Raw genomic sequence first — 19,901 nt, forward strand, 5'->3', positions numbered from 1 at the left:
TCGTTTTGTATTTTTATCTCTTCTTCTGCTCTAATTATATCTTTACTTTCTTTAACTAATCGTTTAAGTATCCTGTTTTCGCGTCTATAATCATTTCTACGTAACAATTGGAAACGAGTCAGGCGGCCCACAATATTTATGTTTCGATCCCCCTAAATCAGTCCAAGGCTATTTGAAGGCAATCCTCAACTCGTGACTTAAAGCGAGAGTTTGGTGTACTCTGAAACTATTTTAATCCATTGAAATTGTTTTTAATCCCCTCGGAATCTCGCGAAATTCCTAAAAAGCTTTCGAAATTTCATTAAATTCTGTACCAAATTTTTTTATATGTTTGAAATGCATTAAAATCACTTGAAATCCTTTCAAATCACTGAAAATCTTTTAAATCTTTTGAAACCTATTGAAATCTTTTAAATCTTAAGAAATCTTCTTAAATCTGTGGATATATTTGAAATCCTGTGAAAACTCTTAAATTCTTTTGAAATAATTCAGAATTCTTCATAATACCTTAATATCCCTCGAAATAATTTCAAACCTCTAATAATCTTTTATATCTTTTGAAATTCTTTGAAATCTTTTGAAATGTTACGAAATACTCTAAAATCTGTGAACAGACTTTGGATTATTCTAAAATATCTTCAAATCCTTTGAACCCCCTTAAAATCCCTTGAAATCCTCGGAACATCTTTCAACTTCTTGAAATCCGTTAAAATCTCTTAAAATCCTTTGAAATGTTTGAAAATATTTAAAATCTCTGAAAATCTTTTAAAATCTTATAAAATTCCTTCAAATGTTCTAAATCCTCTAATATCCTTGAAAATGCGTGAAAATACTTCTCTATCTCCTCAAATAATTTTTTAAAACTTTGAATTCTTTTGAAATAATTCGAAGTATCTTAGAATCCTTTAAAATTTATTAATACACCTTAACATTCTTTTAAAATCCTTCGTAATTTGAGAAAAATATTTCTTAATTCCTTAAAATTTCTTGAAATCCCTCAAAATCTATCGAAATTCTTCGGTATCTAAACATTCGAAAAATCGTTAAATTGGATTAAAATTTTGTAATTTTTGGAAAAACTTTGTAGATATTTGAAATGCCAGAAAATTCCCTGTAACCCTTTCAAATCACTGGTAATCTTTAATATCTTTTTAATTCTCTTGAAATATTACGAAACCCTTTAAATTATCGAAATTTCATTAAAATCCCCTCATATCCTGGAAAGTTCGTAAAAATACTTTACTATTTCTTGAAATCCCTTCAAATCCTTTTAAGCCTCTTCAAATTACTGGCAATTTTTCAAATCTTTTGAAATCATACAAAATCCTCTAAAAATCTGGGGATTCTTTGGAATTTTTTGAAATTTTTTGAAATCCGTTAAAATCCTTTTAAATCTGGGAAAATAATTGAAATGTCGTGAAATCTTAGAAATCCCTTAAAATCATTCGTTATCTGGGGAAATTGTTCTCAATTCCTTAAAATTTCTTAAAATCCGAGTAAACTGAGGACATTCTTATTCTGTATGTCTTTAAATCCCTCAAAATCTCATAACATCGCTGAAAAGCTTTAGAAATCTCTTTAAATTCCCTCCAAATTTTGTGATTCTTTGAAATATTTTGTAGTCGTATAAAATACCTTCAAGTCTCCTGAAATGAGTTGAAATATTTTTAAATCACGTGAAATTTTTCAAATCTTTCGAAATATTTTTCACAGTGAAAATGATCGATATTTTGAGTAAAAAATGTAAAATCTTTAAAAATCTTACAAATATCTTATGAATCCTTACAATAAGAGGAAGGGAGTATAAAATTTCTAAAATCTAAAATTTCAAAAACAATCCTATTAATAAAGGATGCGATACTCGTTTTAAGCCCCTCTTAAGACGTTTAGATTGAATCGCACAAATTGCAAAATCCTTAAACTCTCGAGAGCAAATTGGTAACTAATATGGTCCCTCGAGGAAAATCTCTATAAAACCTAACTTCGTTTCTTGAGTCAAAATATAAAAACGAATTGCTGAAATAAAAGAGTAATTGAAAGTTTAGAGCACTTTTATTGAAACTTCATTTGCAGATCTCAAAATTTCTGAATTTCATAAAGTACAGGAGGAACAAATCCTAGAAATTCTTACCCAAGGGAGTAAATCACTATTAATAAAGGAGGGGATACTCGTTTTGAGACCCTTTGAAAGCGTTTGGATTTAATTACACATTTACGAGGTAGTAAATTTTCACGTAGCCTACCTTCTATCTACGAGATTAATAAATTCACGACTGGGCTACCATATACCAAAAGGAAAACACCTTCTGCAACCCCTTTCATATAGTTAACTCGCGTACAGTTAACTTCTAGGGCGAATATTAAATAGAATATAATCTTGGGGTGTTGCAATCTTCATTTTCCACCCTTATAAACTCTAATCTTTACAGATTTAGAGGCTAAACAAATATTTAAAATAAAGCGATAACTAGTCAATGTTTTGGTTACAAATTCAGACTTTACCAATATTTAAATTTAAATGGTTCAACAACAAAATTTTGTTTAAATTAAATTCAATCTTTGTTTAACCCTATATCAAAGACAGAATTTGTTTGATTCAAATAATTTGTTTTAACTCAACAATGGTGTGTTTTAATCAAACAAATATTTTTTCAATCAATCGAACATGTACTTGACCCTATATCAAAGAAAAAATTTGTTTGATATAAAACATTTTCCCGCTGCAAGTATTTTCAGAATTCTCTAACTTTTCTTTGACTAATGCTTCATCTTTCCTGACCATTAATATTTAAACACTCGAATTCTAATTTAGTAGAATTTTTAATACAGAATCTTTTATGAGTATAAAAAAGAAATTTAACATGTTCTATTTATTATTCGGAGGGCTACTGCAGCCTAATTTAGCTGAAAAAAGTGAAAAAGTAACACATTTCAACCGTGAAAGTTCTTTTGAATTAAAAAGAATCCAATAGAGCTCGATGCAATTTGTAAGAATTCCAGAAAAATGAAGTGACTTAAAAGAATTCAAAATATGAAAAAATTAATTGATTTCAGTAAGTTTGACATAAGGATAAATTTAAGAAAAAACTATAATAAAATATTTTAAAATCCATTGCATTGAGTAAATTTGGAAGAATTTATGTGAATTCGCAAAATTTTAGGGAAGTCAAAAGAATTCAGAAACAGTTAATACGAATGTAGGGTTAATTCCGAATGAATTTAAATAAATTGCAAAAAATATTATAAACTCTTCAAATCTTTAAAAATTGATTAAAACTCCTATAAATAATTGGAAATATTTTAAAACCTTATAGGTTTTGTAAAGTCGTTCCATATCTTCCCAAATTCGATCATTTTTTGCAACCATCAGAATATTTTAAATAACCCTAAAATATTTCAAATCCTTTGGAATCCCTTTAAAGCTTTGTAATCAATTAAAAATTACTTGGAATCTAAAAATTCCCCCTAAAATATATCAAAATTTTTTTAATTCTTAGAAACTCTTTCAAATTTTTAAAAATGTCTTTGAGTAATTTAAAATACCATAATATACTTCAAGTCCTTTAATATCCCATTAAATTACTAAAATCAATTTTTACTTCCTTGGAATTTTTTGAAGCTCTTGAAAATTCCCTAGAATTCTTTTAAATAAGCTAAAATCTTTAAAATTATTTATTATCACTTTAAATTATAGAAATATATTTAAAATACTCTAAGATAATTTAAATCCTATAAAATCTTTTGAAATACTTATGTACCTGAAGTTCTGAACGTTCAAATGACCGAAATATTTCTCCATATTTTTATTTTGCCCATAAATATTGTTCCAACTGAAATTTAAATTATGCATTATAATTCTTTTTCAATAATAAATCATTTCCGATATAAATTAACAAACATTTTAGCACTTTTACTGCTTTGCAAAGTCATCAGTGAAAAATACGTTCATTTGATCGTTCAGAACTTCAACCACATGAAATCCTTTTACATTTTTTTACAGTCTTCAAAATTCCTTTGATTTTTTTAAATATCTGTAAAATGCTTTAAGATCCCTTGAAATCAGAAATCATTGGAATCCCCGGAATTTAGAAACCCCATGAACATTTTTAAATGCCTTATATAAAATAAAATCCTTCTAAATCCCTTGAGTATTGAAAATCCTTTGAAACATTTCTAAATTGCTTGAAATCGTTTTAAATCCCTTAAAACTTGGTAAAGCTCTTGGAAATTCCTTGGATGTTAAAAATAATTCTACTATATTTAAAATCATTTCGAATAACACAAATTACTGAAATCTATTCAAGATTTTTTCGAATCTTTTGAAATCCTTTAAAATATTTCAAATATTTTGAAACCCCTTGAAACTTTTTTAAACTCTTGAAAATTCCTTGAAAACGTTAGACAGACCGGAAAATCTGCAAAATTCTTTGAAATTCCTAAAAATTATTAAATTCTTTCCAAATTTCTTTTAAAATCTTTCGAAATATTTTAAAACCTTTTTAATTTTTTAAATCTTTGGCAATAACTAAAAATGTTTAAAAATCTTTTAGATCCTAAGAAATCCCGTGAACTTGCATGAAATCTGTTGATATTTCATTAAATCTTGGAAAATTTATTAACATTTTGCATGTTTTGAAATCCCCCAAAATATTTTAAATCTTTGTATAGGTGCCTTGAAACCTTTTTAATCTCTCGTGAATTTCTTTGATTATTTTTAAATATTGTAAGATCTTTCAAATACTCTAAAATCTTTAAAATCCTTAGAAATTTCTTGAAATTATGGGTCACTTTCCGTGACCAATCAAATTCTGTGACTTTTCCTTGATTCTGCAAAAATCTCAGATATTTGTTGTCTTGATTTAATGTATTTTTGTATAAAGATTGAAAAAGAGGTTTCTATAGGGCAAGTGATTGATTTCTTGATAACAATGGAAATTCAACGACTGGAAATTATCCAAGTTGAATCTGCTTTAGCTAGATTCGAAATCCGCCTTACTTAAGTTCCGCTCGAACAACATTTTAGATTTGTGAACAGTAATCCCTGGCGCCACTTTATGCCTCTTGCTATCCCATTTTGTCGAGACAAGTTTTGAGATTGAGGAACGACTTTCATGAAATCAGACTTCAGAATCGAAAAAGCTCCCAAAACAGGGGGAATACGGTGATTTTTCTCTAAAATATGGGCATAATAGGGAACAAATTTTTTTTTAAATATAAATAATGTAGGTACTATATTAAATTCAATTTAAAATTTTTAATTTTAAGTTAAACATTTTCTTTTAACGAATTTGTAGCCAAAATGAGGAATCTTAAAAAAATGAACTTTTAACAAAATAGTTCAACTCTCAACCAAAAAATAATTTCAATCATAAATAAAGAAACAATTGAGTTTAACCAAAAACAAAATTTTTCTCTAAACCAGTTGAATTTTCAACCACAAACCAGAAATATGAATTTTAACAAAAAATTCAAATTTTAATCAAAACAAAAAAACATATTTTTCTAGAATATAATTGAACTTTGCAACAAATTGTTTAAATTTCAAGCCAAAAATATGAATTTTTTAGAAAATAGTTGAATTTTCAAACCCAAAAACGAATTTTTAACAAAAAAGTCCATTTTGAACCAAATATTGTAATTTTCTACCAAACTGTTAAATTTTTAAGCCAAATAATAATTTGCCTACAATATAATTGAACTTTCCACCATATTGTTTAATTTTCAAGCCAAAAATATGAATTTTTTACAAAATAATGGAAATTTTCAAACCAAAAAACGAATTTTTAACAAAAAAGTCCATTTTCAACCAAATATTGTAATTTTCTACCAAACTGTTAAATTTTCAAGCCAAATAACAACTTATCTACAATATAGTTGCATGCGCACCCAAATTGTTTAATCTTCAAGCCAAAAATATTATTTTTTTTTATAAAATAGTTGAATTTTCAGCCTACAAAAATGAGTTTTCAACAAAAAAGTTGATTTTCAACGACATATTGTAATTTTCTACCAAACTGTTAAATTTTCAAACCAAAAAGATCAGTTTTTTATAGAACAGTTGAATTTTCAAACCAAAAATATGAATTTAACAAAAATTTCATTTTTAACAAAATGGATGAATATTAAGCCAAGAAAGATTTTCCAATAAAAAAATAAAAATAAACCAATTTGTCGAATTTCAAACCAAAAAATAGGAATTTTCAACCAAAAAGATAATTTGTAACAAAATAGTTGAATGTTATACCAAAATAGTTCAATTATCTACAAAAGTTTTAAATATTTGAGGAATTCTCAACCAAACACTTGAATTTTCAACCAAAGAGGATGATCTTTAAGAAAATTGTTCATTTTTCAGAAAAATAATTAAATTTTTAAACGAATAATACTGATTTTTAATCAAAATTATAATGGTAGATTTTGAAATACCAAAAGATGAATTATCTATAAGAAAAATTAATTTTTAACTAAGAAAGGTCACTTTTTTATAAAAAAGATGTTTTTTCAATTTAACAGAACAAATTTTTGGTCCAAAAAGAGAAAAATTTAGTAAAAAACATTTCAGATTTCTAGAAAAAAGTTAATTTTCATCCAAACAAGAATATAATTCTACCAAAAAGATGAATTTATTGTACAAAAAGACGAATGTTTACTGAACAGTCTAATTTTTGACCAAAAAGAAGATTTTTTATTAAAAGAATTGAATTTTTAAAAAAGTAGTTAAATTTTCAACATAATATTCGCCGTCTTAACCAAGTTGCTGAATTTCTAACTCTATGGTCTTATTTTCAAATAAAATAGATTATACTTCAATCAAAAATGGTTAAATTTTTAACCCAATTGATCAATTTGCAAGCTCGAAAAAGACGAATTTTTTAGAAGGCAATTGAATTTCTAACAAACCGGTTTATTTGCTACTAGCAAAAATGAATTTTTAACCAAAAAAGATTACTTTTTCCCCAAAAGATGAATTTTCAATCCAAATGGACAATTTAACTATCCAAAAAGACGAATGGTTAACAAAGCAGTACAATTTTCCACCTAAAAAGGTTTTTGTAACAACTTGTTGAATTTTCAACAAAATAATTAAATTTTTAACCAAAAAGTATCATCTTTTACCAAAAGAGATTAATTAGGTGCCAAAAATGTACTAGTAAACTTTTCAAACAAAAAATTAAAATTTAAACAAAAATATTTGCATTTTGTTATTGGCTTTTAATACTTCAGTTCGTCTAAACAAAAAATGAAAAAAGTGCAAAATAAGGAAATTTCTTGAAAAAATACGAACAAAGAAGAATTTTTTGGAAGAGGTAAAGGGGAATAGAAGAAGAAGTGGGAAGTCTGTAAAAATCAAAATTTTCCATAACTGCATTCTAATTCCAATTTCCAACTGCCAACTGGATCCTTTTCAATCATAAATACCAGAATTAAAATGAATTTGATTATCAAAATTCAAACGGGATTATAACTGGCTCCAAAGTGATTATTATGCAATTTTGGTTGAAATTCAGATGACCATAAAATTGAAATTCCACACAGACAAGCCGAATTGCACAAGGGAGCAGTTGTCCTATTTTGTGAAGGCGTGGTTTATAGTTAATTGATTTGGAGTTCCCTAACAAGCAGATTAGTCCTTCAACCTTAGTTTGAGGTGGTTGTTTGGAGGTCCAAGTTCCCTTAATAACTTCATGTATAATTACATTGTTGAAATTCTCAGGAGGCATTAACTTTCCCCTTTATAATTAATCTATACAAAGAGCTAACACCACAACCCTTTTAGAAAATTATCCCTATTTTCATTTTAGCAGTCACTTCTAATTTATTAAGTTAAACAATTTCGTACTTTAAGCTCTTTCCCCTATTTTCAATTTTTAGGGTTCTTTTTCCAAGGAAGGAAAGGAAAGGAAAAAAAATAATAGGAGGGGAAGTAAGCTTAAATTATCGGAGAAGAAGTGAGGGCAAATTAGGGAAGGGGAATTAAGGGAAACGAAGGAGGGGAAGTGTGAAATTCAGTAAATGATAGAAGGGGGAGTACGGGAAATGAGTGGAGAGGAAGTGGGTGAAGCAAGACAAAAGTATGAGAGAGGAAGTAGGAAAAATGGTCTAAAATGAAAGGAAATAGGGGAAGCGAGGAGAAGTGAGGCGTAGAGCAAATGAGAGTAAGGGTGTGTAAGAGAAGTGAGGGAAAATGAGGAAGCAGAAAATTGTCAAATAAGGAGAGTGAAAGTAGGAAAAAATTATGTAAAATAAGAGGGAATATGGGTAGAAAGGGGAAGTGAGGGGAAATATGGTAGCGGAAGACAATGAAATGAGGGAGTGGAAGTTAGTGAAATGAGGGAGGGAAGTTGGTGAAGCGAAAGGGGTAAAAAAAAATAATAGTAGGGGGTGTGAAATTAGGGAAGTGAGAGAAGGGGGCAAGTAGAAAAAGTGCGGGAAAATGAGTGGCGAGTAGGGAAAGTGAGGTAAAATAATGAGAAATGAGGGTCGGGTAAGTAAAGAAAACGAATAGAAGTAAGGGTGAGTATGGGAGGGGAAGTGACAGCTGGAAAAGGAGAGCAGGGAAAAAGGAAGTTAGCTGGGGAATTGTGGACAGGGGGAAGTGAAGGAGAAGAGCAGGAGGGCCGAAGTGTCAACTGATAGGAGAGGGAATAGAGAAATGTAGATACAGTTGGGAAGGGGGAATTTTAAAACAAATAATTGAGGACTGTAATAGACTACGAAACTTTTTTGACTTTTTTTTAATTCCTCATTTCCCCCCTTTTTTCAAGAAACTTTCCACTTTTCTCGTTTTTTGTTCTTAAATACAAACTGAATTTTTAGAAACTAATAAAAAAATTTTTTTCGTTGACAGGTACTTCTTTTTAAGGTAGTTTTCGTTCTAAAGATCAGATCACTGAAAAAAATAGATTTTCTGAGATTTTAAAAATAAAAATAATATTATTGATGATGCCATTTCAAACAAGAAACATTATTTATAATAAAAAAATTTTTAACCTACAAAAAATATTTCTTTAACAATCTTTTTTGCATTTGAATTTTTACTTACTTTTACCTCTTACCAATGCTTAAAAAATAGTTGAATTTTTATAAGGATTTTAGTAAGAAAAAATTTAATTATAAAAAAGTAATGTTTTTTATTTCGGCAGAAACAATTGATATCATTGCAATTATAAATTAAGCTATTTTATTCAACATTTGTTTATTTCTATAAAACTCCTATTTTCGGTTGGCAAAAGAATCTATTTTTGTTGATGATTAAACTACTTTGTTGAAAAGGCCCCATTTTTTTACTGAAATTTGAAATAGTTGACTGAAATTTGAAAGTCGTCTTTGTTGAAAATTCATCTATTTGGTTAAACATTAACCTGTTTTGGTTAAGCATGTAACTATTTTAATGGAAATATAATTTTTTCTATAAAACTTGTCTTTTGGCTTGTTTAGTTAAAAATTAAGTTTTTTGTACTAAACTCATAAATTGAGATTGAAAACATTGAAATAAAAATTTGTTTTCTGTTTCCTTAAAATGTTTTCTAATAACGTCGTCTTTTTAGCTTGAAAATGAAACTATTTTTTGTTTAAACTCAAATGTTCTCCTGAAAATCAACTTTTTTAGGGTTGCAAATTTAACAGTTTTATAGAAAATTTATCTTTTTGGGTTGGGAATTCAACGATTTGGGTAAGTTATTTTCTTTCTTGAATCAGAAATCTTTTTTGGTCAGAAATTTAACTACTTCATTGGAAATTTAACTATTTATTTCAAATTTTAAGTATTTGGTTCAAAATAAACTTTTTTCATAACAATTAATATTTTGGAATTGAAAATTAACTGTTTTGTAGAAAACTCGCCTTTCTGCCTTTAAAATTCAACGATTTTTGGTCAAATTCTTCTTGTTTCTTAATAAGAAAATCTTTTTTGGCTGGAAATTTAATTCCTTGGCTCAAAATTAGTTCCTGTTGCATGAAAATTGATCTATTTGTTTGTAAATGGAACTGTTTTTTTTTATTCATCTTTCTTGGTTTCTCCTATTTTTAGAGCATTGCGGGCTATCAAATCTGTAATATAATTTTAAAATAACTTAATTTCATCTATCTTTCTGATGTCAAAAGTGCCTAACTCTATTTTTAAGTATGGAGACGAAATTGTAATTTTTTTCATTGAAGTGAAGAAAGCATTAGGTTAAATTTGACTTGGATCAGGATTTTCTAAATCTGGTTGTCAATTCTTTAACTTTGTTAAAAATAATTTTATTTATTCAAAAGTTTTTTAAATCCAAAGTGTCTTATACATCTAGATAAAATTTTAAATTTGTTTTGGATTGAAGTGAAGAAAGCAATAGGCTACATTTGATTTAGATAAGCATTTTATAAATCTATATCTGATTTATAAATCTATACTTTAATGAAAGCACGTCTTCCATTTCAAGAAAGTTGCAATCACAATGTTTCAATAAAAGAAAAATCTAGCTTCATTAGGTTTTCTAGTGGCGTTTCGCATCGGATTTCTTCCCATTGGACGTCGAATCCCAGAGCGTCTTATCCTTTGTTGTCGTAAACAATTTTCCAAGCACATCCCTGAAGCTTCTTTGGAGACCATGTCCTACGTCATATTATATTGTAGCAAGCCATAAGTTCCATGAAAAACTCAAATTTTCCGGAAAAAGGCGAAAACCGAATTATACTTGATCTTGAAATATTAAAATTTAAGCAAATCACCCCTATCAATAAATGATTAGAAAGATAGGATTTAAAAAATATATATTTTCCCTCGGACAGAATAACAAAATTTAATTATTTATTGATTGACCATGATCAGTACGAAATTAGGAATCAAACTTTAAACAGACAATTCTTTGAAATAAAAGTTATGAACTTTAAAAATAGTACACAATAAGCAATAATCTTGTAAATAAATAAGTAACAGTAAAAGAACAAGATTTTTAAAATACAATATATTTCCAAAAGAGAGTAGTTTAAAAAAAGTCTACCAAAATATAAACAAATTTTTTATTTAAAATATATATCTTTAAAATTGAAAAATGAAATATTGAAGAGAATGAAAATTTTACAAATTCGAAATTAAATTAGAATGAAGGAAAAATTGTTCAGATTCAATGGCCATTCATTAAAACTGGTCTTACTTATAAGAACTTCAGATGAAATTATTATCAATGTTGAAAATTTTTAATTGTTTATTTTTATAAGCTTTTAATATAAAATTTACAATTAAGAACGTTTCAGTTTTAGATAGTATTTAAATTTAAGTTGAATACTGATCATTTTTAACCAAAAATGGAATAGTTCAATCATCAATTCAAAAAATATAAATATTCAACCAAATGCATAAATCATCAACCAAAGACATAAATTTAGAACTCAAATTATGAGTCTTGAACTACCAAACACAATAATTTTTAACAAAGTAGTTCAACTCTCCACCAAGTAGTTGAATTTTCAACTGAAAAAGTTTATTTTTCATAGTGATTTCCAACAAAATAGTTAATCTTTTAAACAAATTATTAAATTTTCGATTCCAGAAGACAAGTTTTCTACAAAACAGTTGAATTTTTTCCAAAATAACTGAATGCTTAGCCCCCAAAAAATGAATTTGGCAGCCAAAAATGAATTTTCAACAACAAATTACCCTTTCAACCAAACTGTTAAATTTTTAACAAGATAGTTCATTTTAAACCAAAAATGACGAATTTTCAACGAAAGTAGTTACAGTTTGAATCGAAAAAGGCAATTTTCAAACAAAATAGTTTAATTTTCAACCAAACAGTTAAATTTTCTACCAAATTTTTTAATTTTCGAAAAAATTGATTTTCCGACAAATTGATGAATCTTCCAGACAAATAGATGAATTTGTAAAAAAATAGTTGAATATCCAAGCGTTTCACAATTTACAATTGTCAACCAAAATAAATGAATGTTTAAACCCAAAAGACAAAGTTTTTATAAAACAATTAAATTTTCAACCCGAAAATTTAAATATTCAACAAAAAATTCAACTTTAAACCAAATTGTTAGATTTTTTAATAAAAAATATCTATTTTCCATCAAAATAATTCATTTTCAAGTAAAAATTTGACGAAATTTGAAGTACATGGTTACATATTTAAACCAAAAACTTAATTTTAAACCAGAAAAAAAGAATTTGCAACAAATGAAGTTGAATCTTGAACCCAAAAAGAGAACATTTTCAACAAAATACTTGAATGCCTAACCATGAAAAAAATTAAATTTCAACCGTACTGTTAAATTTTTAACAACAAAAAACGATTTTCTACAAAAAGTTTATTTTTCAAACAATAATATGAATTTACAACCAAATTTATTTTCGGATCAAAAAGACGAATTTTCAGCAAAATAGTTTAATGCTTAACAACAACAAAATTTTATAAATTTTATAAAACAATTGAATTTTTAACACAATAATGAGAATTTTAAACAAAAACTTAATTTTTAACGAAGTAGTTAAATTTTCTAATAAATTGTCAAATATTAAAGCCAAAAAATAAATTTTCTACAACAAAAAAGTCGGCCTTTAAACACAAAAATATGCATTTACAAATAAGAGTTCTTTTCAAGCAAAACAAAGACAAATTTTCTTGAACATGGTTTATTTTTCAATCCAAAAATATGAAATTACAACAACATTAATTTTCAAATCAAAAAGACGAATTTACAAAAAAATAATTGAATGCTTAATAAAACAAATTTTTATTTTCAACATAATTATTAAATTTCAAACAACAACAAAATCTACAAAACAGTTGAATTTTCGATAACAAAAATAATTTTCGCATCACATTAAAAAATAAAAATTCCTACCAAATAGTTGCATTTTCAACAAAAAAGTTTACTTTTCAACCCAAAAATGTGAATTTACAACAACATTAATTTTCAAATCACAAAGACGAATCTGCACAAGGGAACCTTTAGGTCTGTTTCTGTTTTATTTAAATTTATACTCTCCTCCTTATTTATTTTTTTATTTACCAAACTGCTTGTTCATTCCAATTAAAAAAATTCGATATAATTATTCCATTTGATGATTATTTATTCTTAATTTTTAATAAAAACTCTGCTTATCGTAATTTTATTATCACTCGTTTGGACAATTGTGCATTTTATTAAAATTCTGTGTTCTTTAATAGTTTCTTGTATTTGTCTTTTTAAACTAAAGTAAAAACAAATTGTTACAAACTAAAATTTCAACAATAAATGCAAACTTCAAATGTTTTCCGCAAACTACAAAAAGAAACTAATAAATAATAGCCAATTATCTTTAATACAAAGAAGATGAATTCTGAACCAAAAATATAAATGTGGACTTTTCAAAGAATAAATGATTAACGAAACATAGTTGTATTTTCTGATTGCGGTCTATCAATTCAGTTCGGACTTAATAAACAAACAAAAATTTCTCTTAAAAAAGGGAAAAAAAAAGAATTCAAAAATAAATATTTGTGCCACGTTCATCAAATTCCGATCAATCTAACCCTCTCCATTCACCTCATAAAACAGGCACCGAATTTCGGTGATCCTACAGTCTTCAAAAACTTGAACCAATACACCCCCCCCCCCCCAATTTCAAGAGAATAAACCTTTCAATTTTCCTTTTTTAGTCCAAAAAATGTCAAAAAATATAAATTCGAGGGAATTGAAATTCTGTACTATGAAAAGCAAATCAGATTGCATTGGCAGTGAAAGGCCTTCAGGTATGCAGTCACTAATGTTACGTATGCGTTTCCCATTATAGCATTTCGAGCTATGCACATCCCGATGGGCGTGACGGGTGCGAGTACGCATATGCAATTTAGGATGTTGAGGGGAAAGTGGGGGGAGGGGGAGGGGAGGGGGCAAAGCACGCATCACGTCCCTAATATATTATTGTATACAGGGTGTACTTCTAAGTCCCACGAATCGCCACTCAGAAATGTTAGTGTGCATTATATGAACCATTTTCAATTGTTAAACCCATACACCCTATATGGAATTGCGAATTAATAATCTAGATTTACCGTTCTATGAGGTCCATTCGCCATCCTCGTAATCATTGTCGAATTACCGTCCAATGCCCGCACAGTAATCCATTCATTCCAATCAAATTAACACGTAATTTCCCACATTGCTACAGCTTAAATTCACTTTTTATTTTGACAAGTCTCGGATTTCTTTAAAATGATTATTGAGAAGAATTATTTGAATTTTTTTTGAAGAAATATTTCGGAAGCTTTCCAGAGACCATGTGGCAGAGTAATACAATTTTGTAAATAAAGATCGAAAAAGGGTTCGTTTTAAACAGGGAAATGTCCTAGTTTGATTTTTGTCTAGTTTATATTTAAATTTAGTATTTAGAAACTTTTGTTTCGGAAGAAAGGGGTTTTATTTTAAATCTGAGCTTTTTTAAGTAGAAAAGGCCGCGCTTTGCCCAGACTGCCTCGAGGCTACCTGTTACGTCGACTAGATGAAAAACGCGGAAGACTCGTCTGACTGACGTACTCACTTCAAGGTCAATGTCGGAAACACTTTTTTAAATCGACACATTACGACAGTTTAGCATCTCAAATTGCATTGAAAATCTTTCAACACTGATTAAATTTCACGAGGAAGACACTAATGAGCTTTTTCTGGAGAACTTACGCAACCACTAAAAACACTTCCGTTTTTTAATCAAATCTTACAAATGATTTTGATTTTCTATGCATTTATGTTAATTAAGTTAAAATTTTTTTAACTTAATTTAATTTTACTTTAATTAAAAGTTTAAATGTCAGAATATTAAAACTAGCTACACATTCGCTTTTCTTCACTTTTTTGGAGAGAAAATAAGAATAATAAGAAACTTATTATTCATACAAGCTTCGGAAAAATTTGGGTAATTATTTTGAAAATTTCCCGAGGAAATATTGAATTTTGAGTGGGATTTTATTCCGCACGCGACAGAGTGTGCTTCGTCCCGCGCTACAAGCACGAACTACTCGTTTCGTGAGAGAGTCATCGCTATTATAATATTAGACTGGTCGGGGGCTATTTCTGACAAACTATGAAAATATACTTGGATCCGAGTTACACGAGTTCGCGGCTGAAATAATCCCGACCGCATTCGCGTGGTCAGTCACCGGCAAAATTTGTCGAAAGTGTCACGCTCTCTGCCCCCTTCTGAATTCTCATCCATTGAGTGCAGCGCTCAATGTAATTTTCCTTCTTTTCACTTATTCTCGTTGTCTTTGCGGTCGCTTAACACGGGTGGCTGACTTTGGAGACGGACTTAAGTTACACACAAAAAGGGTTTTTTATTGTCTCCGAGTAATGAAACTGGACGAGTTTACGCTGAGGTAAATAAAGGAGAGAAAGGGGATGTTCTGAAAATTTGGTGCAATTTCGTTACCTTGAAGAAAAGTAGGGTGGCTTTTCACGAAAGTAGGAGCATACAATTTTGTATTGGCGCGATATTTAATTTAATTTAAAAGCTTTACATTCCTAATATATAAAATCGAAATTGTTGAATTTTTAACCAAAAACAGAAGCATTCTTAATCTAAAAAAATAATAATTTTCAATCAAACAGTTGAATTTTAATTTACATAGTTCGAGTTTATACCCAAAAAGGCAAATTTTCTACAAAACAGTTGAATCGACAGACAACAGAGACGAATTTTCAAATAAAACAAAAAACGTATTTTTTACAATGTGCTTGAAGTTCTGAACGTTCAAATAAACGAATTTTTTTACTGCTGATTTTGCAAACTAATGGAAATGGCTAAAATGTTTATTAATTTCTATTGGAAATAATATATTTAATAAAAAAAAATTAATAGTGCATTTTTTATTGTAGTTGAAACAATATTTATGAATAAAATATAATTGTGGAAAAATATTTCGTTCATTTGAACGTTCAGAATTTTAGGCACATTTTTTTTACACACAAATATATAAATTTGCAAGAAAGCAGTTGGCATTCAACCAAATTTTTTTAATTTTCGAGCGTAAAATATGAATTTTTAAACAAGTAATTTTGAGCCGAATTGTTCAGTTTCCTATTAAAATAGTTGATTTTATAATCCAAAAAGACGAATTTGCAACCGGCTTTTCAAACGTAAAAAAATTAATAAAATTTTTAATTTTAAAGTAATTTTTCACTGAACAGTTGAATTTTCTAAAAAATTGTTAAATTCTCGAGTCAAGAATACACATTTTCGACGAAAATATATATCAAATTTGCAATCCGAAAATATGAAGTTACAAATTAAAAATTTAATTTTTAACTACGTAGTTCAATTTTAACCCAACCAGACAAATTTTTAACAAAACTGTTAAATTTTCTACGAAACAGTTTAATCTCCTGCCAAATAGTTTAAATTTCAAACAAATTTTTAAATTTTCTAACTTAAAATATGAATTTTCAACAAAAAGTTAATTTTCAACTGAATAGTTGAATTTTAAAATAATGTGTTAAATTTTCTAGTTAGAAAGACAAATTTTCTAAAAAAATTTTATTTTGCAAGCCAAAAATATAAATTTATAAAATGGAAAAGTTAATTTCCAACTACATAGTTGAATTTTAAACGCAAAAGGGCAAATTTTTAAGAAAACAGTTGAATTTTCAACCAAACAGGTGAATTTTCTATCAAATAGTTTAATTTTCTACAAAAAAATTCGACAAAATACTAGTTTCATTTTCCACCAAATTAAAAAAATGTTCTCGACATTGTTAAAATTTCAAGAAAAAATACGAATGTTCTATAATAAAGTTTAATTTCCAATCCAAAAATATAAATAATAAGATAAATATTTTCAATACAAAATACCCAAATTTTCTACAAAATAGTGGAATTTATAACCCAAATAAAAAATTTCTGCAATAATATTGAATTTTCAACCAGAAAATTTGATGCAATTTTGTTTCTTTGATGGCAAATTGTGAAATTTTCAATCAAATAGCTGAATTCTTAACAAAGACAGATTGATTTTTGAACAAAACAGTTTAATGTTTACATTAAAAAAAAGAATTTTTAACAAGAAGTCAATTTGTAATCAAATAGTGGAAATGTCAACAAAAGTAGTTGAGTTTTAAAAAAATTGAATTTTCAAAAAAATATGTAGTTGCATGTGTACAAAAAAAAAACAATTTTCTGCATAAGAATTGAATCTGAAACCCAAAAATATTTTGTTTGAACAAACATAATTTTTAATCAAATGGTGAAATATTGGACCAAAAATATGAATGTTCAATAAAAACGTTAATTTTTAAGAAAAATGGAATTTTCTAACAAAATAGTTGAATCTACAACCCTAAACGGCATTTTTTGACCAAAAAATTGAATTTCCAACCCAATAATATGAATTTTTACCCAAAAATGTTAACTTTCAATCTAATATTTAAATTTTCAACAAAAACATTATAATTGTTAAACGAAAAAGACGAATTTTTAACGAAGAAATAAACATTTTTAACCAAAAATGTAATTATTAAATTTTCAGTTGAAAAAGGATTAATTTTCAATAAAAATAAAACAAACTTAAAGAAGGTATTCAATTATAAACCAAGGAGAATAATTTGTCTACCAAAGTAATTAAATTTTTGAGCCAACAAGAAGAATTTTCTAAAACACAAATGAATTTTCAACAAAAAACTTAATATTCAACTAAGCAGTTGAATTTTATGTCAAAATAGTTAAACATTCAAAGAAAAAGTTAAATATTCAACCAAATAATTCACTTGTGAACCAAATAATTTAATTTTCTACTACAAGAATAACTAAAAATATAATTATGCACAGTTTTAAACCCGAAAATGATTTTTTTTAACAAGAAGGTTAAATTTACAATAAAACAATTAAATTTTCAACCTAAAAAAATGAATTTTCAAGAACACTGTCAAATTTCGAAACAAAAATGATTTTAAATGAATTTGTTCAAAAAAATACATAACAATTTCTGACTAGAAAGCTTAGTAAATGGAAATATTTTTAAATTTTAAAACATTCTACTTTGAGAATCGACCAGTTTAAAATTGATAGTTCTTTCCGATGCAATTTAAAATTGAACAAGCCTTTTGGATTCGAACACCTGCGTACGTTACATTATATCTTCAATTTTAAGGAAAAAAGAAGAACCTTCGAAATAAATTATGAAACATAAGCCCAGTGAATTATTTTCATGCAATTTCATCAATAAAAATATGGTATATATTAAACAAAACTTCCAGCTTTAAAAACTATTTTCTCTTCCGGCATATTTTGTCATCATCGTAAATATTTTGTCAGTAGAAGTCTACAAAATTGTAAATAGTTTAAAATTTATTCCAAACAGTTTGAAAATTCGTCTCCGACAGCAGATGCTGGAATATAACCAAATAGTTGAATTTTCAACACAAAAAAACGAATTTTCTAAAAAAAAATTGAATTTTTAAATATAAAATATGGATATTCAACAAAAAACTTAATTTTTAATCAAACTGTTAAATTTTGGACAAAAAATATCAAATTTTATCAAAAAAGTTCGTTTTTAATCAAGAAGTTGAATTCTTTATTAAAATAGTTTAATTTTTGAATAAAAAAGACGAATAAAAAAAATAATGTTTAACCAAACAGTTTCCTTAACAACTACATAGCTGAACTTTAAAATAAAAAAGAGGACTTCTCACAAAAATAGTTGAACTTTTACTCAAAAATTTGAATTTTTAACCGAAAAAGATTTAAATGAACGTTATTTTTTATCTCTATATCTAATTCCCCCACAAAAAAAACTTGAAAAGGGCGATAACAGAACTCGCGCTTAAGGATGCTGGAATAGAAAATTACCTTTTTTTTAAATCACTGTTTGCCCTCCTGCATATAACCCTGCTCTTCCAGTTGACAAAATAAGGTTCAGTACTACTCCTCTCTCCGGAACTGAAAAATATGCCGGAAGAGAAAAATATACCAGAAGAGAAAAATATACCGGAAGAGAAAAATATGCCCGAAGAGAAAATTATTCCAGAAGAGAAAGTTAAAATCCGGCAAAATACGCCGGAAGAGAATACGCAACATACAATTTAATGCCACATTTATAGATAAACGATTAAACATCGTGACAAGTATCTACCTTGTAAAATTTTATATTCTACCAACGAACAAAATTACCACTTCGTCACGGTCTGGATTTTTTTCTGGAATCGCAAATAGCCTCGTCGTTAACCAGGCGTTTTTAGCAGACGCCGTATTATTAAAGGGAAAACGCTAGCAAAACGTAAACGTTAACGAAACCGGATGTTTTACACTTCCATCGTTGATTTTTTGTATGTGGGGGAGGGTAGTCATAACGAGAAAAGGGGTAAGAGGATGGGGCACTATAAGTTCTAAGAGAAAGAAGCAAGGTCCAAAAGTTAAATATATAACAGAGTGACGTCTTGTTCTCCAACTTTATGATTAGAAGAGCTTTCAAAGTTCTCAACAGTTTCGAAAATAATTTAACAAAAAATTACTTCCACCGATCCTAATTTTCATTCAAGTATAGATCTATCAGTCGGATACAGATTTTGAAAAATTCCTATTAAAAACAAATTCACAATTTTATCTCAATATAAAAAATAGAATTTAGGTACTTTTGACACAAAATACTTTTATTTAATTATATTAATAATAATAATAATAATAATAATAATAATCGTCGAATTAATTAATTTACACTGCCCAAATTGTAGTTCCTATATTTTAAATTTATTTCCAAGTAATGAATTTTCCCTTTGGAATAAAATGATTCAATACTCAAAATCGTGATCCACAATTGGAAAATTAAATATTTTTAATGAATTATTTTTAAGATCCTAATTTGAGAATGCTTTAATTTTTAAGCAAAGTTTGGGAACTGTTTCGTTCCTCATGGTTCCGGTCAAAATGCATTAATTTTTGAAGTTTT

The 19,901-nt window shown here is 27.4% G+C and overlaps 1 protein-coding gene across 15 annotated transcripts in view; it reads right to left on the minus strand.

The window, feature by feature from the left end:
* LOC117181543 (disks large 1 tumor suppressor protein) overlaps positions 1-19,901 on the minus strand; it is a 1,257,521-nt gene that overhangs the window by 306,546 nt on the left and 931,074 nt on the right. The window contains exon 1 of one of the 15 annotated variants that reach the window (XM_033374358.1): positions 14,022-14,941. The exons of the other annotated variants lie outside the window; for them this stretch is intronic. Within the exon in view, the coding sequence (XP_033230249.1) occupies positions 14,022-14,057 (36 nt within the window). The 5' untranslated portion in view covers positions 14,058-14,941. Of the gene's footprint in view, positions 1-14,021; positions 14,942-19,901 lie in introns of those variants that run through there. 15 annotated transcript variants of the gene reach the window in all.

This window comes from Belonocnema kinseyi, chromosome 10, assembly GCF_010883055.1.
Source record: "Belonocnema kinseyi isolate 2016_QV_RU_SX_M_011 chromosome 10, B_treatae_v1, whole genome shotgun sequence".
NCBI classification, from domain to species: Eukaryota; Metazoa; Arthropoda; class Insecta; order Hymenoptera; family Cynipidae; genus Belonocnema; species Belonocnema kinseyi.